Source organism: Emydura macquarii, unplaced genomic scaffold (assembly GCF_026122565.2).
Source record: "Emydura macquarii macquarii isolate MOO-44397 ecotype Brisbane River unplaced genomic scaffold, CSIRO-AGI_Emac_v2 contig_2473, whole genome shotgun sequence".
Taxonomy (NCBI): domain Eukaryota; kingdom Metazoa; phylum Chordata; order Testudines; family Chelidae; genus Emydura; species Emydura macquarii.
The window spans coordinates 6623937-6651667 of record NW_027132610.1 but is presented as its reverse complement, the minus strand read 5'-3'; the positions used below and the strand labels follow the sequence as shown (position 1 = coordinate 6651667).

General features: G+C 39.3%; 1 protein-coding gene across 1 annotated transcript; it reads left to right on the top strand.

Moving 5' to 3' along the window:
* Nucleotides 1–27731, top strand: MTMR6 (myotubularin related protein 6). The gene is made up of 14 exons (XM_067562888.1): nucleotides 1–77; nucleotides 6199–6315; nucleotides 9372–9534; nucleotides 10640–10797; nucleotides 12414–12542; nucleotides 13675–13809; nucleotides 15453–15585; nucleotides 17105–17214; nucleotides 20034–20159; nucleotides 21743–21792; nucleotides 23434–23634; nucleotides 24623–24757; nucleotides 24849–24975; nucleotides 26529–27731. Exons 1-14 carry the CDS (start codon nucleotides 54–56, stop codon nucleotides 26787–26789), a joined length of 1869 nt encoding a protein of 622 aa, XP_067418989.1. The 5' UTR covers nucleotides 1–53; the 3' UTR covers nucleotides 26790–27731.

Genomic DNA, 27731 nt, shown 5'->3' with positions numbered 1-27731 from the left:
CACGAGCGTGGCGGCAGTGGCAGCCGCAGCTGGGAGCGGCCCGGGCAGCTAGCATGGAGCACATCCGCACCACCAAGGTACCCGCCGGCCCGGCCCGGCCCCTCCCCGCGCTGGATCGGGGCCGCCTCTGCGGACAGGGGAGACTATGGGGGCCGGTGTGGGAGGGCGCTGCAGGGCGGGGGCGGGCCGTAGGGGTTGGGGCAGTTCGGTTGTGGGGGAGGCGCGGCGGGGTGAGAGGGGAGGGGACCCTGGGGGAGATACTCCAGCGAGGGCGGGGGGTGGTGAACTGAAGCCGTCCGGCCCCGCTCCGCTCCTAGTCCTTGGCTGGCTGGTGGGTGGGTCTCTGCTGTCTTGGGACTCGGGAGGACTGTGGGGGACCGTGGGTACTGGCACAGGGGGCCGGGGCTGCTCTCTGCTGGCCGGTTCCTTTCCCCTGTCGCGGCCGGCGCGGTGCAGCAGGTTCGTGAAATGCAACCAAAACAGGGAGTGGACGGATGGTGATGCAAGCCTGGCTCTGCAAAGCCGCCGCCGCCTCCCCTCCGTGCCTGTGTCTCCCCCCGCCTCTGCGCTGACACGGTTTCTGATGGGAAGGGTCACACGATGCAGCAGACGTTCCAGATCAAGTCATCCCCTCTCTTCCCCAGCCAGGGCAGGATGTATCCCCACCAATGGAAAATATTCAGTGTGCACAGCATTAAAGGGACCTGTCAGCTGGAAGTCTAATCATGTTCGAATGGAGTTAAAAATAGTTGTCAGTAGTTTCCCTGGAGTGTGTTTCTCTGCCAGCTCCTGTTTTACAATCAAATCTTATTTTTTTAAAAAATGTTTTCTTAATGGGTGAAAGACCCAAACAGAAGTCATGCAGAGGAAATGATGAAAGTGATTGTGCACAACATGTCGTCAGATGCACAAAGTGAACAAGCAGAGAAATGGAAACCCTCTTCCCCCTTCTGGTGTTATGTTTTACTTTATATGAATATCTGGGAAAAAAATCATATAAAAGTGTAATATTTAAATTGATGATGCCTCTGTAAAGATGACCTGCAAAGGGGAAAAAACTGGAGTTGAACCCATTTTTAATTCTTTACAGGCTCTGTCAGATGTGTTCTAGATCCACTGGGAACCATAGGCAGTCATCCTTCAAAAGCTGATCCCTGCATCAGTGCAGAGTCCAATTGACTTCAGTAGAGCTTTACATGGGCATAAAGGACTACCTATGCTAGATCAGGGCCCTTGTGTAGACAGACTGCCAGAATCTTTACCATGTCAGTTAGACCTGTTCTGAGCAAAGTTAATGAGAATGCAGTGTTGACTTCTAGTCTACCCTGGTGTTTCTAACCCTGCAAGCACAAATTGACATGAACTGCTATTATCAATAGTGGGAAATGTTTTGAAAATAGCCCCTGTCTACACTAGGGACATCATGTCTGGAAAACTACTTCACTGATATCATGTACCAAAAGAATGAAGGATGAGTGAGAAGGAGGATTTTTAGTAACTGTTTAAAACTTGTGTGCATCTATTTTCTAACTTCAGTATGTAATATTTTTGAGAAAAGATGCCTTTGTTAAAGATTCATCACCCCTGCCTCCTTCAGTTTGTCTGAGCACTAATAGAATGCATCCTCTGTGACAGAAAAAACACTATGACCAGAGTTGACATTGCTGATATTTTTCCTATGGCAAAGAAAAGAAGCAAGGTAGTTTTGAAAGTTTTGTTTATTTTAGGCCCATTTTACATGTTACTGTAAAGAAGCAAGAACAAGCAGAAGCAAACATGATCCTGGGTTGGAACTACTTGATGTCTGTGTTTCTGTGGTGTCTGGTGTTTTCTGACATGAGAATGAGTTGCAGTTCAACACTCCCTCTCTTCTTACTGGATGCTGTTGTCTGCAAAGGCTGCTGAAGACTCTACATTATCTGCTGTTCCCCAGAAGCTACTCATTTAATAATCTGGCAGTTTTACCATAAATTGGATTTATAGACCTATGGAGAAAGGAGATGATGTCATATTCCAGTTTTAAAGTGCTGTAGTTATAGCCAATATCTAATTAAGGGAGCAAGTTATTAGTTTTTAATTTTCTTTAGGCATCAGTATAAAACTCATTATGGCTGGAGAGAATCTGATCAGTTAGCTACTTGCCAACTCAGCTACATAAGTTAAGAGTTAGTTTATTACATGGTGTATGCTACACAAAACTAACATTGGAGACCAGTGAACAGACTGACAGGAACACTGTCAATTTGAAAGTCATGTCTGAGAATTTTGTATTTACTATAATTAATTTTAAAGCCTGAAAATGAAAGTAGCAATTTAGAATGTATATATATGTAAACACACTTTTAACTTTACATTTGACAGCAAATTCTGATTTAGCCAGTTTTACTGATTTCCAAATAGTTATTTTAGTACCAAACCTTCACCTGGATCTGTGTAGGCCCAATCCCATTGGAATCAATGAGGCTCAATGTGGACACAAGATTTGATAGTGCAGTGTCAATTGCAGGAAATGCGCCTCAGTTTCTCTCTCGTCAAAAAACCTTTATCTGTAAATCTAATCAGATGAAGAGAGAAACAGAATTTTTTTAAAGGAATTTTAAAAAAATCAGGACATCATTTAAAGGGTGCTTGATCAGAGTCTAGTATTTTGAAATAATTCCTGCTAAAATAATTCATGTTAAAATGTGAGATTTAATTGGCGGGAATGACCAAAATTGGTTTTGAAAGGACTCTGTTCAGTTATGAAACATGTCCACCAATGTGCTTGCTTTGGTGTGTGTGGTTTGTTTGGGGTTTTTTTCAGATAAACTTTGGAGGATATAATGTGTGTGGGAGTGGGGGAAAGCAGGCATGTTCCAAATTGGTAATAAATGTAAGAAGATCAGTCATGGGAAGTGGGGCAATTAAAATATAAATAGCCTGCATCAAAGTTTGAAAGTATCTTGCAAATCCCTTCTGCATAATAGTTTGGGTTGGACTTTGTTATGGGAGGCATATTTACTTTTTTAATCTGACTGTTCTTTGAAGTTTTTTTTCTTTTCCCCCCACTATGTGGATAGTATAATAAGTGCCTAAACAAATTATGGATGCTGCAGATGGAATCCTGGCTTGAAGGCAGAATTTAGAGGGAGTTTAGGGGCAATTATGCAGTGACATACAGTTCTAGACCAATGGACTGGCAGTGAGAACATTAACCTGAAGAGGTATTCATGTGGTTTCTTCCATTTCCAGCCCCGGTAAAGAGGCTATCTTGTAGTAGATTGAGTTTGTAACTGTAAATTCTTTTAGGAACTGTGGAGTTGCTCTTAGTGTTCATTGCTGTCACAGCACATATTGGGTGCAGTTTTCAAAAGCACTTAATTGATTTGGGAATGTAAATCCCATTGTCTTCCAATGAGATTTAGGTTTGGATGTGCTTTAAATTGCATTTGAAAATGGGATTTAAGCTCTTAAATACCTTACATGCTTTTGAAAATTTTATCCATTGTTCCTATTTGAACTAAACATGCAAAATAAAGCTAAAGGACAGTGCAAGTGAAATTAATGCTATGTGAAGTTGGGATAGGGGAGCCCAGTCCCTGTACTGCTGCCTCCATTCCTCTGGTAGTGCTGCCTTTAGTGCCCAGTGACACACGGCAGTGCTCTGGGGCCCAAGCCAGCACACAGCCAGAGAATATTTAAAGACCAGTGACTGTTTGGGCCAAGTATTCTACCAATGAGAACTCTTGATGAATGCATCTAATCTGCTTCTTATCACTGACTCTTTAATCTATAAAGCTATACGTATAGCTGTGTTCAGACTGTGGACAGACTTTCCATTTTATGGTGCTCTTAACTTTTTAAAACAAATCTAAAATGAGCCCTACAAGTGTCTGGCCAAGCTTCTGTAATATACTTAGATACGTGCCTTGTACAGGAGTGACAGTTATCGATCTTTGGTTTTTTTAAGCCCAAAGACTAAAGAAATAGTGTGGTTATGGTCAGAAAAGAAACTGTTTAAAACAAACAAGGAAAAAGTACCACTCTATCAACAGATCTGTTTCTTATGTGCTTTCCAACTCATCTTATTTTAGTGAAATAATTCAATTGAATTACTTTTTGTTATTTACTACTGCAGAACCAATACAGCTATGGGAGACTGAGCTGGATTCAGTTCCGGTTCAAAGATCATCAATATTTCTAACTAAATTCCAATTGAAAAAAAGTATTACCAGTAAAAGACCTATCAGAAGGAATACAGCATGGCTGTTGGCTCTCAGGATGAGTTTGCAGTCATGGTATTTAGTAGGAGTGTTGGGGGTGAGAAATATGTTTGTTTGTAACCTGAGCAAATTTGATGGGAGTCACGGTGAGACAATAAACCTGGAATGACATCATACCCATTTTAGTTACTCCTCAGAGTTTAATCATCTTTAAACACTTTCAAGGCAAGACTTAAGATTGTTTTTCTTTTATAGTGTACTAACCACCTTATTAGAGAATGTTCAGACATCTCCTTTGTTAGACAGTCTTTGATCATCACTACCAGTCAATTACCCTGTCCCCTCCTGTGACTCTGTTCACTGTAAATATGTTTTTTATTGTTGGGGTTTCTGTTTTACATCTTGCTATTGAAAGCTCCCTCAAATTCTTAGAGACAAGGTTATCTTTTGTCAAAATATGGCTTCCAAACTACTTACAGTGATGCCCCCTTTTATTTTCTTTGCTATTTATTCTTAGTAGATTTGTTATAATCTTATCTATTTTGAAAGTGCAAGCCATCTTTTATATTGTCTCCTTTTTAAAATCCCATTCTCTATGAAACTAAGAAAACTATGGCTTGTTGTTTTAATTTTTCCCCCTTGAGGTGTGACACACTGTTAATGCTTCATTAGAACAATATGCACACAACCCATCCTTCCCATTGCATTTGACTTTTTAAAAAATTGCTTTAGTGGTTTAATAACCAAATCCGTTCCTATTTGGGGTCAGCTAGATACAGTTATCTGTGCCTGAATTATCATGGTAGTATCTAAGAACTGCAGATGCCTGCAGTGCTGATCCAGGGCTCTATACTGTCACAGCTACCTCTCTTGGGGGTGCTGATCCTGCTGCCATAGAAATTATTGGAAGTTGTGCTATTGACTTTAATAGAAGCAGCATTGGGCAACAGAGCTCTAACTTGGCACTAATGAGACAGTCCTGCCAAGAAATAATGAGGATTGCACAGACCAGCCTTTCACTGCAGTCCTTTTGTGTTGTTTCACATATAGGATCATATAATATTTTTTGTTTCATGTAAAACAAACTCTGTGGAGTTTGTAAAGAGCTTTGTTCACTCCAGCTGAATTATGTGCCACCTAAAACCCCTTTTTCTGAAATATTCCTTTATTGGGGTTAAGGATGGGAAGAAGGTTGGTTGGGTGCAAGTGTGAGAGATCTCTCACTGCAAGGGCTTTCTGTTCTAAAAACAACAACTCTGCCATTTTAGAAGAATGTCTTTTTGCTGATAGTAGCACTTGTTTCCATTTTACTGGGAGTTTCCAGTTGAGCCATCAGAGAGCAAGTCATTACACCATGACCTATGTTTTGGAGGCTGGGAACAGTTCAAAGCAGGGGTAAAAATGAACTTGGAACAAGTTGGCCCATGGGCTCTGACCAAGATACAGAAAACCTCTGAGAAGAAAAATACATTAATTCAATACTTGAGACTTCTAAATAACAGGGTAATATACTTATTACTGTTCTGGGGATTTGCTACTACTCTTCAGATAGACTTGGATGCTACGTGTTTTCTACTTTTGCAAATTATACCTCTTGCTGTCAAAACTGTTCTTAAGTGCGCTGGTGGACACCAGCGGAAAACAATCCTTGACAAATAGCAGAACAGAAGGTGACTCTTTATTTGATAAGTTTTAACTTTACAGATGTGAACTGAATCTATTTATGATCCTAGTCTTGTGTCTTTTATTGGGCATTGTCTTAATCTAGATAATCCCATTCATCTAGTTGGTCTTCCTGGCAAATCAGGTTGGTTCGCTATTGCTCACTTCCTAGTATATGTCCTGTGTAGTTTTAAATATGCAACACATATGAGCTTCCACCACTTACAAGATTATTCCATAGGCTGATAGATCTCACTGTCAGGAAAGGATTTTTCCCCTGATGTTCAGTCATTTTTTACTTCCTATAAAATGTTTGGTTCTTTTCTTCTTACAGGTAGAGCAAGTGAAATTAATAGACCGTTTCAGCACCAGCAACAAATCATTAACGGGAACTCTGTACCTTACAGCAACTCATCTGTTGTTTATAGATGTTAGCCAGAAGGAGACTTGGGTAAGTATATCAAATGCACTAGTGTATAGCCTGAAAATGCACAGTTTCTCCGAAGGTGTTTTTTCGTTTCCGTAAAATTAAATTAACCAGGTATAATTTCTCAAATATTTTTTCCCTACTTCATGATACACACAAACACTAAGTAATAGATGCACAAACTATGTGTTACTGTTCACCAGTGACCGGGCTTAAGTGCCGCTTCTTGTCTAGATCACTAATATTTTCAAACCTGGATGCCTAAAGTAAATCCATACTGTTTAAGCACTTAAATAGCTGCCTGATTTTTTCAAAGGTGGGAGCTGTGGGTACTTAGCATCTCTGCAAATCAAGTCATTCCCATTCCTCATCTGTTCAGAGATGGTCAGGTCAATTAGTTCTACATTAGTGTGCATATGGTGACTTTGGTTAGATCTCTACTTCTTTGGTTTTCTGAGATGGAAGGAGATTGGTTAGTGATCTAAGCATCAGGTTTAACATATCTAGATTTCCTTGAACTCCAGGTTCAAATCCTGGTATCCTTAAATGAGACTACAAAACCCAAGGGTCTCAATTCTACATGAACACTGAAGATTGTTCAGGTTTTCCAAAAAGGTATGAACATCTCGGCTATGACCTTAGTCCTGTATCCTGGTTACTGCTTGGCTAGTTGCTGCCCTCTGTCTCGGAGGATTCTGTATTTCAGTGTTTCTGTGGATACAGTGTATAGTTTTGTAAAAAGCTTTGGAATCCTTCAGGGTGAAGGGTGCTCTATATGTAAAAAATATTTTGTTATTCAAAAGCACTGTTTGTTCCCATTGTGCATTATTTCATTTTAATGTCCTTGAAGTCAATCCTGTTATATCCACAGTGCAACTTGTATTGAACTAAGTTTATAGAAAGAGTATCTCTAAGAGCACCAACGACGAGAGTCCTGTAGCACCTTAAAGGCTAACAAATTTCTGCAGGCATAAGCTTTCATGGGCTGCAACCCACAAAAGCTTATGCCCGCAGAAATTTGTTAGTCTTTAAGGTGCTACAGGACTCTCGTTGTTTTTGCTGTATACAGACTAACACGGCTACCCCTCTGGAACTTTTCATCTAAGAGCACCTTTATCATTGTAAGAACCCTGTTTATCCAAGCCTCCATTATCCAGCTCTCTCTGTTAACTGAATTGGGGCTGACAGCCTGGGCATGTGGGCTCAGGCTCCTGCTGAAGTTTGAGCCCCGCCACCCAGGACTGAAGCTCTTCACCTATTCTCCGGATTATCTGGATTTTTGATAAGCCTATCTGACCCCTGTCCGAATTAGACTGGATAAACAGGGTTCCACTGTATAAGATTCTCTTGTTGAAATCAAGTCCCTTCCTCTCAAAATTCCTTGCAAAATGCTTTCTCAAACTCCTATCTGATTTTAGTTGAGTCTTAAGAGGAGAAAAGAACTGTGTTAGTAAGGTGACTGAACAATATACTCCTTTCTGTGGTTCAGATGAAGCAGAGTGCATCTGTGGCTTTCCTGCATAGGGAAACAGCTATTAAATCACGTATGCATTTTTCCATATTTGGTCTATCATGTTACATGTCTGTATAAAATAACTTTAAAATTCCTATGTTAATTCTTTCTTCCTTCAAAAGACATGTATTATGGTTGAGGTGGTAATTTGGTGGGGGAGAAGTTGTATGAAACTGACTTTGGAGTTTGAGTATAACATCTGGATCAGCCAGATGGGTAGCTGTAGAATAATTCATGAGAGAGCCTTTTCTTTTCATCCCCCTCCCTATGAGCAGATTATGCTGCCTCCATAGTACTCCTAGCTCACGCCTGTCTGGGTACTGAGAGGCTGATTCTAGGAACTGATGTCTAAAGTAAAGAACACTAACAGACCAGTTATAGGCATAAATGTAACTTAAACTTCAGACCCTTGATTAGAAAGTTCATCTTCTGCATATCAAGTAGTTGTCCAGCTGCTTAAAACTAAAATTGTGAGGACAGTAAACTGAGTTGTGTTAAGACTAGAACTGGCGGATAGTGGAAATCCCTTCCTGCAAAAGAGTTCACATTTTAGAAAATGTTTTCCTCCTGAACTGGGATGAAATGCTGTATTTTTTCCCCCACAAACAAGGATTAAGAAAAAGTTCTGTTTCTGGAGAACCAAAACTGATTAACTCTTTCTCTCCCCCCCCCCCCCCCCAAAAAAAAAAAAAAAAAAACAACAAAAAAAACAAACTTTCTCAGCTGCCACCTGGAATGCTCTGGCAGAAAATGAAATTGACAAGAGCCTCTAAGGCCTGCTGTCAGAGAGCAGGGTGCTTAGCCTCCCTGTCTCTCCCTCACCCCCTCCAGCTCTGGGGTTGAAAAGGCAGAAAGCCAGGGTGTTCAAGGGAAGCAGTCCTCCTGGAAAACTTCTGTCAATTTCACAGCCTACAGAGGGAAAGTGAAATTGACAAGAGCCTTCCAGACAGGCAGCTGGGGAATGCTCATTTTGATTTTCCTGACAGAAAAGTGAAAAATCTTTGGCAAAAATTTCACTTTTGCAAAAAAGATACTTTATCAGAAAATCATTCTGATGAAAAATTTCCAATCATCTCTAGTTAAGATGTTAATTAAAATAATTTTTTATACTTTTTACTGTTTTGTTTGGTTGCTCTTTTTGATGTTTTAAACTTAAGAGCACTTCCAGACATTTAAAAACAACCAACCAAATATCTTCTCAGCATCTAAATGAATACAGCTTGTCAGCCAGTATAGCTTTATAGAAAGTGATTGACCTGCCTTTTTGAAGATTTACCTCTGCACTTTGTGTAAAGAAAGGGATTCAGTTAAAGTCTGACATACTGATAATCCTCTGAAGTTTGGGGGAAGAGAAGGAGTATAGTTTCAAATAAATGGTTAGGATAGCCTGACCAAAATGCCAGTGTGAGGGATTTCTTTAACAAATTAAACCTATTATATAAGGATTTTTAAGTAGTTTTCTGAGCTATATTTAACAAAATACTTTGTTTTCAAGAGTATATTTTCAAGTGCTGTTGATCAACACCTTTATAGTGAGAGTTGAATTATGAATTCTTCTGTGCCATAGATATTACATCATCATATTGCTGCTGTGGAGAAGCTTGCTTTGACTACTTCAGGCTGCCCGCTTGTGATCCAGTGCAAGAACTTCAGGGTAGTTCACTTTATTGTTCCCAGAGAAAGGGATTGTCATGACATTTACAATTCTTTGCTGCAGCTGTCAAGACCAGGTATGACTTCCAAGTGCACAAGAACTTGAAGCATGTATTTGAGCCACAAAACAGCTCTGGGCTTTGTGCTATTTCTGTTATTAAACATGAGGCTTCTGGAAAGTCTCTGAGATTGAGCTGCATAAACACAGAAGATGCCATTGATCTGCTGTGCATAGTTTTGGTAACTGTTACTCCTACGTGTAGTTTTGAGTGTGCTGATAAATGGGTATGGGAGAAGATGAGATCTTAAGTGATTGTGAAACCCTGCATTTATAGGAGTCACTGTTGGTGTGAACAAAAATATTTTTAATCTCTTTTCAGTAAATGTTAAGTTCCACAGTATTCAGTATACAGTGAAGCTTTATGAAACTAGCAACAAATTGGATACACTTTCAAAACCAATTATGACATTTTGAGAATAACATGATAGGGATCCTTGCAGTTTTATAACTGATTTCGTCATCTTCATATCTGGTCTCTCCAAAAACTTCTGCTATTTTTTTTGTCTATAAAAGTTCTAAATATTAAATCAATCATTATCAAAAAGTTGTCTTGTTCCACTAGAAAACATGTATGATTTTTTTGGCTTCTTAAGACTGCCACAATTTCGGACCTCAATTTTGCATTAATTTCTGCCTTCATCTTTTAAACTTCTTCCCATTCTTTGAGCTCCTACCAAGCTTTCTACTGACTACCCTTTGTCTCTAATCCACTCCTAACATTGTACTACTCTTATTGTTGTCCCTTAAACCTTGAATATGTCCCAGTTGATATATGACTGGGAACTTCCTTGTTGTTCAAAAAACCTACATCCCACCAAGCTTACTTGTGCTAACGTCCATTCACCCCTCTTTGTCAGTTTAACTGTATTGTGTCTATCTGACTTCAAATTGTAAACTCTTTGGGGCAGAAGTTACATACTGAGTAAAATATTTCAAAAGCACCTAAGTGGCATAGTCTAAGTGACTTAGGCATTTTTTAAAAGTTTACCCACCATGAATATTTATAAAATATCTTGCCCAGTTACAGAACTACAAGGATAATCATCAGATGATGTCTTTCTGCCTAAAAAGACACTGGGATCTGAATCTATCCATAATATCTTATTTTCTGTTGCCTTTAGCAAGCTACGATGAACTGTATGCCTTTTCTTACAATCCAAAACAAAATGAGTCTAAGCGGCTGCAAGACTGGCAGCTCATTGACCTAGCAGAAGAATACAAGCGGATGGGAGTGCCAAATTCCAGCTGGCAGTTGTCTGATGCAAATCGTGATTATAAGGTAAGGGATGATGGAGAATCTGTTGCACTGGAGGAAAATGTTTGCTTTGTGCTTGTTTTATTTTATAACTTCTGATTCCGGTCCAACACAATACCTGCAGTGCCTTGCAAACCACACAGCCTTTGAATACTGAATTTGCTGCATAAAGTGAAAGGATGTGGCTAATGGGAGAGCCTCCTTGTGACAAGCTGAAACACCTTCTCCCTCCCCTTTTGGGTTTTTTGATGTTTGGATAGTCTTTGGGTATCATGTTTTTTTCTCATTTTCCCTCAATGACAATCCTGTTTTGAAATTTAGCCATGGAAATCCTCTTGTAAAGGAGCAGCAGAACTACTCTTTCAGTGGGGAAGTAGCCTGCCCTTGCATTAGTGAAGTTGGGTATAGGTGCAAGGGGTATGATCTCTCTATACTACTACTTCTGCTGCAGAATTATTCTATGTGGTCTCAATTTTGATAAAACTGTATGCTGCTGTCTTAGTCCCCTTCCATAGCTTATGAGCTTGATTTCATCATTCTTTCATATCCTTTAATCCATGTATCACTTCTGGTGGGTGTACATTAGGAAGGATTGTGAGCATTAGAGATGTAAAATATTGTTTAACTAAACATTTAAATGATATAATATTTTACATCCCTAGCTCCAATATGCTGTGTGCTTCCCCGGTGAGTGGTGCCGGCCTGGATTGTAGCGTGGGAGGAGGACAGCGGGATCCCCTCTGCTGAATATGTTGTGCGGACGCTGCACCACCTGGGGAAGGGTGAGGGGGTCCCCAGAGTGCATGCCTGCGGCCAGTGCTTCTCCGCTGTGTTTCGGGGAGTGGAGGGGCTGTTCAGCCAGTGCAGCAACACACGGGGGTGCGGAGGGCAGGCATTTTCTGCCCTGCCTGGGCCACGCTACAACTGCCGGGGTGGGCTTTGTCTGGCGAGGTGGGTGCCGGGGGCAAGGAGGGATGGGGCCTTAGCTGTGCTGGCTGGCGTGAGGAGGTGCCTCCGCCCTGGCTTCCCACTCTTTGCCCTGGGTGCACGGGGCCCGCTGTCCCCCCAGCCCTCAGGAGGGGACAATAAAGCACTTCTGCACCCAGCCCCAGGACTGGGGACACTCCCTGTGCCTACCCGACCCTTTCCCGAACCAGCCCCCAGACCCTTCACCTCAGCTGCTGCCTCCCAGCTTACTCACTCACTCTGCTGCCTGCTCAGCTGGCGCCACCGCTGGCACCAAACTCCTGAGCTGCCAGGGCTCTCCCTAGGACCCCTGCACATCTGCAAGTTCCAGTTGCCCTCCCGCCCCCATCATCCCTTCCTGCAACACCCTGTCCCCACTCACCCCCCACGTGCACAGCCTCCCCATGCAGTGAACGGTTAAATGATTAACACAATTTGTAAATAGTGTGACTAATAATTACCGGTTTGTTATTTTACATCCCTGGTGGGCATATTTGTGTATGTCAGATGCTGCAGGTGTTTTTATGTCTGCGTTGTCTAGCCCTGTTCTGACTAACCACTTTCTTACCCACAGAGCTATCATGATTCATGCAAGGACAGCCCCCTGTTAGAAGTCTTGTACCAGATTTGATATAGTCTATAGATGAAACATTTACATATATTGTGTCTTACAGATTTGTGAAACCTATCCTAGAGAACTTTATGTTCCCAAAACTGCAAGCAAGCCCGTAATTGTTGGTAGCTCCAAATTTAGAAGCAAAGGAAGATTCCCGGTGTTGTCATATTATCATAGAGATAAAGAGGTACAGTCTGATTTCCTTTCAATGCAAGTGGGTTAAAAACTATTTCTCAACAGATGTCGCTGGTCCAGGAAAGATAAAAAGGTAAGTGTGTAATAACCCAAGTCCATAGAACATTCCTAGTTGCTTAATCTCAAGCACTGGTGATGGCTAACAAGATGCTTAGGTCATGCTTGCCCAACTGTAAAATTCTTCTCTAGACAATTGAATCTCTAAAAAGCTTCCAAAAAATAGGTCCTTTAAAATCAGCTGACTAACAAATCTCTGTTTTTGTACTTGTTGGAATGTCAAGAATAAAATCCTTTTGTTCCACAGTGCTATAAACTGTGGTAATTTGTTGAACAGGGTTGGAGGGCAGGAAGAAAGAAAATTGAGCCCTGTGAGATTCCATAGAGGGGTGTTTGTATGGAGTAGCAATAGTCCATCTCAACTCTGATGTATATTTGAGGAAATAGCAATTCTGTCAACTGCTCCTGTGAGTTCAGCAGTTTCTGAAGGGCCGTTATTAAGTATTATTCATACATTACAAAGTATTAAGCTACACATAGATGACTGCCTGTTACATCCACTCTGTGGATACATTTGTGTGTGTTACCTCTTAGGAAATGTGTGCTAAACCCTTCAGGGAACACTGCTGTCAAGGAGAGTGCTGCTACGGTTTTAATATTGGCCAGGCTGGAGATAAAGTGATGTGTAGAAAAGCACAAAATGACTATCTTCATTACAAATATGACTTCATCTTGTATTTAGGGAGAGGAATAATTCAAAACATCCTGAGAGTGTAGAGACATGAGAAGCATTTATTTTAAGGAAAAAGGGCACTGTGTGTTTTATAAACTTAATTTTTTTTTTTTTAGCCAGTAAACTGGGATATCTAAGATCTTTGAGCATATCTTCAATGTCCATGAACAGTAGTCAGGGACTTAAATTTAAGGTCTACTATAAAATGGTACTTTGATTTGTAAAAAGTCAGAGCATCTTTGCATTAGTTCTTCATCTTATCTTTCACTTCGTAATGTATAGAATGAAAGGAGTCACTGTAACATTTCAGCCTTATAGAAGACATGTGTCTGCAGCATTCTTCTAGAGATGTTTAATATGCTGCTGCTTTCCGGTTCTTTGTTCTCTGTACTAGGCTGCCATTTGCAGATGCAGTCAACCTCTCTCAGGTTTCAGTGCCAGGTGTCTAGAGGATGAACACATGCTGCAAGCAATCAGTGAAGCCAATCCTGCTCATCACTACATGTATGTCATGGACACCAGACCTAAGGTACGTACCTTTATCAGGAAGAATTTTAGTCGTCAGCTTAACTTCATTTTCTTGATCACTTTATACATTAGGAAGGGCTATGAGGATACTGTATGGCTCGGGTGTTGGGAATATACTGTATCAGGCTGTTTAATCTCTAGATCATGGATTCAGAATTGTCCCAGGTCAATGACCAAAAGTATTACTGTTTCATATGATGTTGCATGGTCTATGTGAGATGAGTTTGGTAGCTCTTCTTCTTCAGGCAGCTAACCAAAATTAAATACACATTTCACCTAGGAACTTGGGTGAAGATTTTAAAAAATGGGTGCCTAAAGTGTAAGACTCCATATTCAAGCAATAGATGTTATTTTTAAAGGTGCTGAGCACCCAGCAACTCCCATTTAAGTCAATGGGAGCTGTTGGGTATTCAGCACTTTTGAAAATTAGGTTACTTATTTAGGTGCCTAAAATAAATTTAGTAATCAAATTTAGGCACCCATTTTTTGGACCCTGAGTTTTGAGACCTCTTTTATCTCTCTAACTGGGATGAAATGCATAACATTATTATAGATTGGATGCAGAGCTGGAGTCTGTTTTTAAAAACCCAAGCATGCACTGATTGAATTATAGTGAGCATGGAGAGATTAAGTGACAGAAATTGTAAAACAGAGAGAGCATCTGCAGGATCATGTTCAAGCCCTTGAGTTTGTTCAGATACCACATTTTAATGAGTGGTTTCACGTTACTACATTTTTACTACTTTGGTCAATTGTCAGATTGTGGGGGGGTGGGCATATTGGGTTGTGGTGATTTCCTAAACTCTGTAATAACCAAGCTGCACACGTGTGATACCAGAGTGAGATGCCACTTAAAGTAGCCTGTAGATCTCCCTCTTTGTTTTTGAATGTTTTGGTCAGCAATAAAAAATTGACCAGACATTAACAATTCACTAATTAGGGCTCAGCATTAGCTCTCCATTGAATAGAGTGGTGCAGCTGATACTTACTGGAGCCATTGTTTCAGGCTTTCTGCAGACTTTGGCAGATATATTTGTTGTTTCCACTCAAAAGTTCTTATTTTTAAATTTCTTTGTGACCATAAGGAGTAGAAGTTTAATGTTCTACAATTAAAGTTTTGATGCTGGAACACAAGAAGGAGCTTCCAGAAAAAGTACTTGCTTTTTAGATTCAACTGGGCTGGCTCAGTTTCATTTGTTTTTGGTACCTCATAATTTTGTAGATATCAATATCCTAAATAATGTTTCCTTCAAATTACATGTTTCAGGCATCCTAATACTTTATAGTAGTGACTCTTCTTTTAGGCTAAGTAGTGTGTGGCGTCTTTCAAATAAGTGATTATGGTTTAGGGAAAGGAGAATTGGGATATATGGTATTCAGAATTGTCAGCTCTCAACTTGATCTGCTTGTTTTCACTCTACATAATCTTCTATATATCACATCCCTCCCACCTTGTCATTCTCATGTCAGAGTAATATTTTCAAATTAGTCTGCCACAAATCTGATATCCATAAGGATGCTTATGGTATGCATGTTTTAGTTTTGTGTTTTTTAACTGTGTCATGCTGAAGTTCCTTGGTTACTTAATCCGTATTTTGATTTTACAATTTTTGGTGTAAAATATTTGCATTTTCTTTCACTAAGCTCAATGCAATGGCAAACAGAGCAGCAGGTAAAGGCTATGAAAATGAAGACAACTATGCTAACATTAGATTCCAGTTTGTTGGAATTGAAAATATTCACGTAATGAGATCCAGCCTGCAGAAACTTTTAGAAGGTATGTTTTTGTTCTAACTCTGCTGTAACAGAGTATGATTAAAAATAGCATAAGTGACCTTCTCAGGTCATTGGTCTTTTACTATTAATCTGTGCAAAACACCAAGGAACTTCCAAATGTTGTTATTGAGAGCACTGAATTTAGTGTTTGTTATGGACTTCTGATGGGCAGGTGCTGGTTTTAATCACAATTCCTGGGCCAATGAGCTCTGATGAATTGTCAGTAATTTGTCTTAGTTTAACATGTAATATATTTTCCTTTACCTTGAGTGGAAGTGGGCAAATTCTGTTAGCATGTCAGATGATTTACAGGAGAAAGCCATTAGGGTTTATAACATTCATTACCCATGATTTTTTTTCAATAGGACTTAGATGTTGAAATCTCAATTGCACTCACAAATAAAACATTGACATCTGAATGCTATAATATGTCCTTTCACTCTCAGAAAACAGAGCAGTTCTAAAAGGATTTTGTTTTTTGCACTAACTGTGTTGAATCTTCACTCGCTTTCTACTAAAACGTCTCTTAGCTCACATGGTCGTGATCCTGTGTAAGCCAAGTGGATAGCGGTTTCATCTTTTTTGATGTCCAGACCTTTCAATCAGCAAGGATCAATAGTGCAAAACTATTTTGGTTTACATGACCTGGTTCAAGACATATTACTCTGACTGCCAAGCTACCAATATGTGTGTTTCAAAGTGTATTACAGGCCAAAAACTATTACCGTCTGATAGGACTTAGGGCACCAAGTAACCTTTTCTTGTGGACTAACAATTGTCCACATCACAAAAACCCTTCACATTCAACAGCAATGAAGCACTCTTGTTGATACTTTCAGAGGGTGAGGGAGAAATTAGAATGAGGGTGAACTATCCTCTCCTATTAATGATTTCCCCTTCATTTCCCTTCCCCACTGTCGCCAGTATCACATCAGAGGTATGTTAATGAGCCAGTATGGTGGAGCTTACAGTAAGGAAGCAGCAATGCATCTGTTCTGCAGATACACGAAGGGCTTCACTCTTCAAGGTTCTCAGTTCCTCACACTGTACAAGCACTACATTTACTTTATTATTAAAAAAGTGTTCAGTACTGTAAATATTGTCTGGTTATGTGAGTTACTCCCTGGGTAAATATTTCTGATAGCCTATTGGGATTGTGGCGTGCTATTCTTCCTCTGTGAGGTTAAGTAGCTCTTCCTACAGGGAGCCACTAATCCCATTTCCTTGAATGTTGTCGTTACCTTTTTGACCACACTGGTGACTAGTATCTCTTCACTTCTGTAACTTGTGATCAAATACTTGTAAAATCTATTTTAGATGAAGAATTTTTTTATTTATTACTTGTATTTGCATTTCTGAAACATTAGGAATCTGACACTTTTACCAAAAGAAAATAATAATTCAAATAGATTTTTAAACTTGGGGGAATATCAACCTATTCTGTAATTATTTTATTTTTCTCCACCTAGAGAGCTACAGCTCCATGGAAACTTCTAATGCCTTTTTTCTTTCTTTTTCAGTCAATGGTACAAAAGCTCTGTCTGTCAACAATTTCTTGTCTGGTTTGGAGAACTCAGGCTGGCTACGTCATATCAAAGCTGTGTTGGATGCTGCTATCGTCTTAGCCAAAGTAATTCATATGTTCCTTTCTCTGGGGGAGGGATGGTGATTTGTGACTGGCAGAACCATACCTCTCATTCTGTGTGTTGTAAACTGGCGGAGGCTGCTGCTATAATATCAGTGGTTGATGTTTTGCTTCCTTATTAATCTTAATTATTTCTAACCTATTTGAAGCAGAACTACACACCAACTACATCAGCATGCACACATGTTTTTGTGTATTTAGAGAGAACATGTACCTTCTAATATCTTAGGTTTCTTTGAAGGCTGCCCCACCTATCAGTGTGAGGAAAGATGTTAGGTTGCCCAAGTTTTGTGTTAAGTAGCTGTAGTTTAGAGATTACTTGACCTGCAAATATTTGAAGAGGGGGATGGAGGAAGTGTTCTGAGTGCCCCACATAGTAGGGGCGAATAGGGGACCAGTGCCCCACATACTAGGGGCGAGCAGGGGACCAGTCCTGTAACTCTAACTTTACTTCTTTTTTTCCTTTTAGTTTAAGTCTTTTCAGAGTCAAATCAGCCAGTTCCTACTCAGTCCCCCCACATACTCTGACACGCAGCTAGCAAAGAACTGTACTGGCACTCACCTATAGGGAAAGCAACTTTTGTATTATATGGCATAGTTTGCAGTTTTAAAACAACTATTTTTGTTATATCTCTTGAGATATAAAGTCTCTGCAAATCCACATCATATAATAATTAAAACCCTAACTCATTCATAGGCTGCTACATGTGATGTTCTGTGGTAACTTTGTCACAGAACAACATGTTAGGGTGACATGGAGTAGATAGCTGATTGTGACTTTTGGGGGACCTGAATTAGTGGGTGGGAAAAGGCAGGTTCAAGTGGTTGTATGTTGAATGACCTTGTTTATTAGAACACATCTATATGTATGCTGCTCTCTTTAACATCTAAATATTTGCAGGTCACATTTTAAAAGGGGTATCAATTTGTAAGTAGGGATGTTGGTGTGTTAAGGCTCTTAATATACTTGTCACTGGGTGCAGACCTCATCGCCAGACTCACGCCTCCTCCTTCTCATGCTGGGGATTAGCTCCAAGGTGATGCTGATGTCCGTGGTCTGTATGCTGGCACTCTGTCTCTGCTTCCACCTATGGCTCCTCTCTCAGCTCCCGAGATTGCAGCGTCCTCTTCTCTACTCAGCCCTCTTCCTAAGTCATCATCTATGTTTTCCCCCCCTGCCTTCTGGGGCTGGGGGAAATCTCTCTCCAATAGTCCAGCCACTTCCCCAGTGGTGAGTAGGGGGACTCTGGCCTGCCCACTATGCCGCTGTAACAGCTGTCAGTGCTGCTTTTTTTCCGTGGGCCACTTCCCCATTGCCCCAGCACCTTCTTCACGCTTATCTCAGGGCCTCAACTGCACAGTCCAAGGAGCCAACCACTGCTCTATCCAAGGTGCTTACAGCTCTCTCAGTCTGCCAGGGACACAGTCCTTACTCCCTGGGCTCCCAGCAGCCACTGAACTTCTGTGCCTGCAGCTCCCTTTTATATGGCTCTGCCTGGCCATGATTGGCTGTTCCTCGCAGCCCCACTCCTATTGGCTGCTTCCTGCTCAGCCTCCCAGGGCTCTATTAATACTTTCTCTGCCAGTGTGGAGCAGATGCCCCATCACACTGGTACTTTTTTGAAGCGGATTTGCCTTGCAACTTTTATGACCTCGAGGCACTCTTTACCATATGCTGTTTTGTCTCTTATTTGCTAAATCTAACATGCACGTCTTCATCTGTGGATGAAATCACTATATGTATACTTTTTTTTTTTTTGTCATTTTGGAATCAAATATTTCTACCATGGGATACTGCTTATAGAGCTTTGTGGAAAAACATCTCAGTGCTTGTGAATCTGGCACAATCACATATATACCAGGCTCATAAAAAGTAGAAAAACCTTTATATTTTGTGAAGCACTAATTCTTGCCTCAAAACTTTCTACTAACTGAAGTTGTACTTGAGGCTTGGGGCTCTTCAAGGTTAAAAAGCTGGCATATCTCTTAAATGTGACCTGCAAATTATTAGATGAATGAGGTGTAAATTCCTATTTGACTGATGGTAGTCTACACTAGAAATGCTGCAGCAATGCAGCTGCACTGCATCTGGTGAAGAATACTCTGCTGATGGGAAGGAGCTCTCCTGTCGGCACAATAAAACCACCTCCATGAGAGGCGGTAGCTATGTTGGCAGGAGAAGCTTTCCCACCGACACAGTACTGTGTACGCTGGCGCTTAGGTCAGTGCAACTTATGTTGCTCAAGGGGGTAACTTATTCACACCCTTGAGCAACATAAATTATACCAACATAGCCTGTAGTGTCCTGAGTCCAAGCCTGTTGCTCCCCATGCTTCCAAATTCTTGAGGGGTGGAGTAGACACTGGGCTTTTAAAAAAAATGCCCAGTAGCCCTTATTTGCTTTTGATTTCTGGGGCGTGTAGTAAGGCTTTTTCCTAGCAGCCCATTGACACTGTAGATGCTGTTGGGTACTTTACCTTCTTCTTGGAAATGGTGGAAGATAGGGAAATAAAATGAGAAATCACCTTAGTAGTTCAGATCCCTTCCATGAGCAAGCAGGAAACTGGACCTTGTGATCTTTATGGGGAGCATTATAGCATTGCAAAGGGGAGATTCCAGCTTTGATGGAATACAGCACTTTTACACACACGCAATAATTTCTGTATGTATTGCCAGATGAGCTTCAAGTGCTGTCATTAAAAATGGACTGTGCTGTAGGTTTGGAATAAAATGAGGTTTTGAATTTACCTAGGAACATACCTCTTTCTGAAACACATTACTAGGCTCTGTTTTTCACTTCACAGGCAATAGCAGTTGAAAATGCTACTGTGCTAGTTCATTGCTCAGATGGCTGGGACAGGACTTCCCAAGTTTGTTCCCTTGGCTCTCTCTTGTTGGATTCGTATTATAGAACAATCAAAGGATTCATGGTGAGCATCTACTCGTGTAGCTGGATAGTCTCTTTTTATTTTCACACCCTAAATCTAAGAATACCAGTGTGCACTGTAACAGCATAAACTGATGCTTTTTGTAAAAAAACAAAACAAAAAAATTAGATTGCTATTCACTCACTATTTTGTTTAAGGGCATATGTCTCTTCTTTAGAAATGCATTAAACTGTACAGAAAAGAACTAAGATTTCTGTGCATTCAAGTGTGTATTTAAAGTAATTATGTACTGAACCTAATTATAAACAGCAACACTACAGGGAACCTTTAGGCACCTGCAAGAAAAATAAATATCGAGGAATTGAAGTATAGTCACCAGGATTCCAAAGTATTACCTATTAAATGTAACAATTCTAAAGTGCTTAAACTATAGTAGTAATTTGCTAATCCGCAGCACACTAAATCATATGCTTTAAAATCTGGCCAAAAAATTGTTGGGATCTTTCAGCATAGATTTTTGTAGCAGATACTGTAGTGAGATGACTTTGAACACTGTTCAGTTCTGGTCGCTCTTTCTCAAAAAAGATTAAATGAGTGACACATGATTAGATGCATGGAGAGACTGCAATATGAATGACAAGATACGGACGATCTAGAGAGGAGATGCAACGAGGGCATAAAAAAAGAGTAGGAAAAATCACACTCCTATTTATGTGCTCTTAATACAGGGGATACAGTGAATTTGAAAAGTCAACTTTTAAAATTAGTAGAACATGAATAATATGTGGAACTCAGCCACAAATATCACTAAGGCCAAGAGTTCAGTCAGATTCAGAAAAGGAATAGCTATTTATATGGCTAATGTGAACATCTGTAGTCAGTTAGTAAGGATGAAAAGGTGGGGGATATAAAACTGCTAATAAATGCTTGGGGCTAGGGAGGAACTTCTGCAATGGATGTATTATTTCATAAAGCACAATTATGGTATAGTGGTTTGGTTTTTTTTGTCTGAAGTATTTGGTACTGGCCACCATGAGGCAGGATGTCAGTCTGATCTGATGGGGAGCAGTTGCTACATTCCTAATGTTACCAAGATTTTATTATGAAATGTGATTAATTACATTTTACTATGATACTGTTATACATTATAAATTACAATTACTGTTGGCAAAGTACATATGGTAATGCATTCATCTTGCATTTTTGTTCACCTACTCACCAATTTGCAAAAGTCCGTCATTATCAATCTGTCTCCCAGTCATATATGTGAATTAATGAGGCTCTATTTTACTCTAAAAAGTGGAGTTGGTTTAACATAGCCACTGTAATGTCTGTCTGGCAGACAGTTGTCAACTAACAATTAAACATTTTTAAAAAAAATGTAAAGTAAACAAAGCTTTCAGAATTGTTACAAATGTTCTAGTTCAGCTGCACTTTGAGAGAATACTTGTAGGTATTGAAGACTATGTCAAGAAACCAAAAGAAATGCAAAGTAATGCAAAGTGCAGTAACACACAGTGAAAAATTCAAACCAAAACAAAGTATATAGATAAATGGTCTGTCAGGAAAAATGCACAGATATAAAAGTTCATAATTTCTTTTCATCTGATGCCTCTTTCTTCTAGGTTTTGATAGAGAAGGACTGGATCTCTTTTGGACACAAATTTTCTGACAGGTAGACAACATTTTTCAACTAAAGCAGAATTTTACAGATTTGCCAGTTAGTGCAAAGGTATCACACAGTCAGCTGAGTTTTACATATGCTATTAAATAGGGCTTAACATTCTATATTAATATTTCATTGATGCACATCTGTGTTTTATGGGACCTAGTAAGTAAAAGAATATTTAATACTTTAATTCTGTTTGCAGTATTGGTAGAGTTCTGTGATGCTGAGTAACCCAGCTCTGCAACTGTGTTTTTGTTTCCTGCTGCTTAGTCAAGTGCCCATGGGAAAATTGTTTCCATGTGGCAAGTGTAAGCTTCAGGGCTACCAAGAACTGGATGACAATAGAGAAAACAGATAAAAGTTAGACACTCTAAAAGCCTCATTTGCTATCACTGGGTTGCCCTATGATTGTGAATCCTGCAGTCATTGGGCACCTAAATCTCATTGAGCTCAATGGCTTGGAGCTGCCTGTGTGTGGAGACTGCAGCACTGATTCATAACTTTTCTTCAGCCATTCAGAGTATATGAAACTAAGTTTGTGCTGTAGGTTAAGGAAGCTGATGAGTTTGTTGCAATGTGTTTTCTTTAAAAATATATGAATGAATTTGAAAATACCACTTAAAATGATTTCTGTTAGTACTCAGATATTCTAGTGATGAGCTCCATAGAAATGTCTATAGTATACATTTTAATAACTTACTATCAGTTCTGTAAATTCCCGAATCTTTTTGGTCATCTTTTATCCTTAGTGCTTTGGAGCAAAGTACTGCTTGCAGTGGTAGTTCAAATAGTAAACTTCTGGTATGTCTACACTGCATCTGGGAGTGAGCCTCCCAGCCAGTCCATTGCCTTGTGCTATTGGGCCCTGTGCTTTGATGTTGTGGCTTGGGTTGGAGTTCATGCTCTGAAACCTCCGTAACCACCCTAGGCTTCAGAGCCTGAGCCACAATGTTAAAGCACCGGCTACACAGCTATTTTTAGCATACTAGCACGGGCCCCACTAGCACATGTCAGTGGAGCCTGGCTGGGAAGCTCACTCCCAGATGCAGTGTAGATGCACCCTAGCAAGATAGTGATGAGTGCCAATTATTTCACGTTGGTAGATTCTGAATGTGCAGTACTGAGGCCTATTACAATAAGAGATGTTAATGTGCTACTTAACTAGCCTCCTGTTATATATTATTCACTACAAATATAATTGTATGTGTATAATGTGATGCTGAAAACTCAGGATGAAGCAGAAGGATTATCTCAACATGGATTTAGAAGCCAAATTTAAGACACCATTTTCCCCTCTAAAACCAGGCTAGTTTCTCTTGAGATGCATAAACTGAGCCCATTTATTAAATTAAAAACTGAAAACAAAATTGTCTCAGGTTTGTGGTGAAACTTCTTTTGTGGCTGTACTGTTCTAGCCTTATAGGTCTAAGACCATGGTGTGTTGTCCTGAAGTGCCCTTCCACATCATGTCTGGAATGGAGTTGTGCTACAGATCTTAAATATGTACCTATTGAAATGAATTTACTTCCTGACTGTCCAGTTAAAATAAATGCAGGGGATTTTATGGAGGTTTTGTTTTTTTTTAAAGCTTTTTCACATTTAAAAAACAACTTCTGGATTTCTCTGTCTTTGTGGAACTTTTTGTAGATGTGGTCAATTGGATGGTGACCCAAAGGAAATCTCTCCAGTGTTCACTCAGTTTTTGGAAGGTGTGTGGCATCTCACAGAGCAATTTCCACAAGCCTTTGAATACAATGAAGCTTTTCTCCTTCAGATCCATGAACACGTCCATTCATGCCAGTTTGGAAACTTCCTTGGAAACTGCCAAAAAGAGCGAGAAGAACTAAAGTAAGCTGACTTATTGCAAATGTTCTTCATCCAGTAAACTAAGAACTTCTATAAATCTTCAGCTGGGCCTCTCAATAAAAGCAATGAGACATGATCTGTAATGGGGAAAAAGTAGCTCAACTGCATTGGAAAGCAGCAATGATTCTCACGCTTTCTGATACTAAAAATCTTCTTCCTAATTTTGAAGAAAAAAAATCATATAACCATATTTCATAAAGGAGAAAATCAAGGCATTTTTTTTAGACTTCCTAGCCCAACATTTTTTCCAAAAATGATTTAAGTTTGAGGGGGGAATTTAAGTTAGAGTCCATTCTGCTTCTGTTTCATAAAATTTGAGGAATAATTCTGATGTTTTGTTAAGTAATGTGAAGTGCCCAAGTTTTTTGTGTTTTTTGACTTCAGAGCCCTTAGTGCAATTATGCAAAGCATTGTTTCCTAAAGCAGTATTTAGCTCTAAATCCAATAATAAAATGAGTATTTTTGTTTATTCCTGGGATATGGCTAAAACTGAGGTGTTGATATCAGTGATATCATATCAGTTGATATGACAGAAATCTTCTTTTAAAAGGGGGGAAGCTTATTTTACAGAGTGTATCGTGTTACTGTAAGTCTCAGAGAATGTGGTGCTGGCAAAAATAATCAGGCTCAGATTTATTATCTATATTGTATACAGCAAGTTAAAATGTTCTTGAAGTAGCTGGTGACATGAGAACTGTTTCAGAAATTCCGTTACGCCAAGAATATTTGATACTTGCCCACCAGGATGAAAGGAAACTTTTATAAATTCATAAGCTGGATTGATGGATAGAACTGGGTAGTCTATCTCATTCTAAATTCATGACTACATGTCTGCCAATTTTGGGGGTGAAAAGCAACAATCTAGTTTGGATTTATTGTTTTGACTGATGTGAACTGTAAGACTGAGAGCTAGTATTACTGCTTTTCACTTACAGTTAGTCTCTTGACTTTTATTTCTGTTTACCTTAAGATTGAAAGAGAAGACTTATTCTTTATGGCCGTTCCTTCTGGATGAACAAAAGAAGTATCTAAATCCTCTATACAATCCAGGCTTTTCTCAGAAACTTGCCCTCTTGGAGCCTAACACAGTGTCCTTCAATTTTAAGTAAGTTTAATTAGGTACGTTATCTTTGCTTCACTTTCATTGTTAGACTTGCTTGTTAAGTGTTTTTTTGTTTTTATTTTGGTACACACAGATTTTGGAGAAATATGTACCATCAGTTTGACCGAACTATGCACCCCAGGCAATCTGTATTTAATCTCATCATGACCATGAGTGAACAAAATAAAGAACTGGAGAAAGACTTCAAAGAACTGGAAGCTGTGAGTATTGTGAAACTTAAGAAATAAACTTTACTCTGAGCTGTAACCTGAAGGACAAATTCATTTTCTTAATCTTATATTAAGGCTATCAGTTTCATTGTTGTATGACACAGCACTTATTATGTGTAGGTTGTTTTAAAGTAAAGTTTAGTTTGCATTGATTTTTTTGTTGTGTCTGGCATTGTGTAGTCATACTGGATTATGTAGACTTGAAATATTTTGCTCTTAAACTGAAATCATTCTATCCTCCTGTTGTACTGTGTATTGTCTTTGGTAGCAGGAAAAGCTTCACACCGGAAGAGCAGTGTTTTTGTTTAATACTGGTTAAATTATCTCCCAAGTAGCTATATATTATATGGCTAGACACCCAATGTTACAATTGTGCACTCTTTCTCTCTAATACCAACCAAGGAGGACAGAAGTCTTTTTTAATTACCCGAACCATTGTTAATGTGATCCAGGCTCCTTTCCTTCTCTCCCCTGTACACCATTCTCTCCTGATCTTGCAACCGGATAATCTATATCAGGCCCAACCCCCTGTCTTTTATTGGTCTTTCTCTTCTTTAGTTCCTCCATATCCATCATAACAGTAACATGAAGACTTGGGGGGAAGGGTGTCTCTGGAAAGATCTCTTCAAAATACAACTAGGATTTGTAAGGACTAGATCCAACTGGAGATGGGTCAACCTACCACAGGCCACAACAGGACTAGTGTGTGACCATCACTATCTCGCCTTTTGTGCAGCCCTGTAATTTGGTATTTGGCAAGTCTACTGTAACGGCAATATTGTCACTTATTCTAGTACAAACTCGTGAAGCAAGATTTAGAGTTGATTGAAAGTTGTATTTTACTCAATTTTTTTATAGAGATCAATTAAGCTGCTGAAAACTTGAAATTAGAGAACTTTGGAGGGTTAATGACATTTTAAAGTGAACAAATCAGTTTTGTTGTTTGTGGCAAAAATCTTGAAATGCTAAATTGAAGTTTCTCTCCTCCTGTGTCTGCAAGGGTGGGAAATGAGGGATTCTGTTAGGCTAATCCCATCATAATGTCACAGATCCAAATTAAGTGATCTGAAAACCTCCTTTTTAAAACCTGTAATTTAATGTGTTAAAGTATTTGAGAATCTAAAATTTTTGATATTCTGTCTTCTAACACCTTGGGTTTTTTGTAATTATCCATAGTTGCATGGAAACTTTCATCTGACTCTTGACCCTTTTTAATTATTTATAATACTCTGCTCTGAAAGGGAGTGTTTGGCTTCCTTATATGACCCAATTCTTGGATTGAATGTTGAGAAGTGTGGGTTTTTGGTTTTTTGTGTAAAAAGCCTGCTAAATACCTAATCTGTCTCTAGCTACTTTTAAAATTCTGTTCTGTGTAGCTGGGAGTTGTTCTCTTCTGATATTGTTCAAAAGGCCAAACCCACCCGTCAGGATATGGCTTTGGACAAGTGTGTTGAAAGTGGTCTAATTAGCTTGGCTTTTATTTTTATCCCAGGAGATGATGGGTACTAAGAACAAAAATTTTAATGGATCTTGTTATATTTCAGAAAATGAAACAGAGAACCAGGCAATCAGAAGCACTCCTCACTAAAGAACCATTGCAGTCTGTCCATCCTGCATCACCAGCACTTAAGTCTTCTCTGTGCTTTAAGAAGGATCAGTCTCTGTTACCTATGAATGACTCCATTCGAACTATAGAGGGCAGCAACACAGCAGACAATCGCTACAGTGAATATATGGAGGAGTTGTCAAAAACTGAGCCTGCTGTTGTCAGCTTGGAGTATGGAGTGACCAGGATGACCTGTTAGTTGAAACCTTGAATGGTTCATTTTTTTTCTAGTGACTGAAATACAAGACAGATTATTGTGAAGATGGTTTGTTGCTGCATGACCAAAAACTGATTTGTATAATGGTGAGCTTTGTTTCTGTAAAGTAGAACAGCATGCTAATTGTTAAGGAAAATGTTTGCTGTTCTCTTGAGAAATAATTGAATTTAGTTATATTTAAGAAAAAAACTGGGCATTCAGTGATCCTTAGTGACTTAACAAATTAAGGAGCAGTCTGTTTTGGATTTAATAAGTCACAGTTTGCACTAGACTAAGTAAAACAGTGACATTACTTTAAGATGTGTGCATGGCAGCCAAACACAAATGGTCTTTCAAACCTAATTTTAGCTGGGCAGAAAAACTTGATGAACATTCTATTTTAGAAACCAGTTAAGTATGTATATATAGTATACAGTATAAATATGTATACTCCTATTTAATTTGTCTTACACTGCTAACTTTGGTGTTTTAAGTGCCATGAAAAAGTACAGTATATTTCAAACTAGAAATAGCTGGCCTTAAATTTGTCAGACGGATTGCCTTCTTGTCCTTGACTATTGCAGCTTGTAATATGACTCTGTTTACATTTGTATTTGCTTGAATGGTTCTTGCTCCTTAAAATGGGATCAGATTTAGGAAATGTAAAAAGCCTAAACAGTTATGCTATTAGTAAATGAAGTTATAAGAATGTTAACTCTTACATCAGTAACAACTGAATATTATTCTTATATTTCCTATTCCTTTATTGTTTATAATATAATAGATTAGCTAATTTTTGTCAGCCTAGAGGATTAATGGATTGACACAGCATAATTGAAACTGATTCATGTGTACAGTTTTTAAAATGTTGGTTTGTGGCAAAGTTTGTAACGTGGGCACCAGTACAAAGGATTAAAAATTTGGAGAAGTTTTATTAAACTAGCA

Bases quoted from the DNA above. Each gene is read 5' to 3' on its own strand.
- MTMR6 (XM_067562888.1), top strand. From the start codon at position 54: ATGGAGCACATCCGCACCACCAAG. The intron at 10,798-12,413 runs GTAAGGGATGAT...TGTGTCTTACAG, and splicing joins ATGCAAATCGTGATTATAAG to ATTTGTGAAACCTATCCTAG. The intron at 24,976-26,528 runs GTGAGTATTGTG...GTTATATTTCAG, and splicing joins ACTTCAAAGAACTGGAAGCT to AAAATGAAACAGAGAACCAG.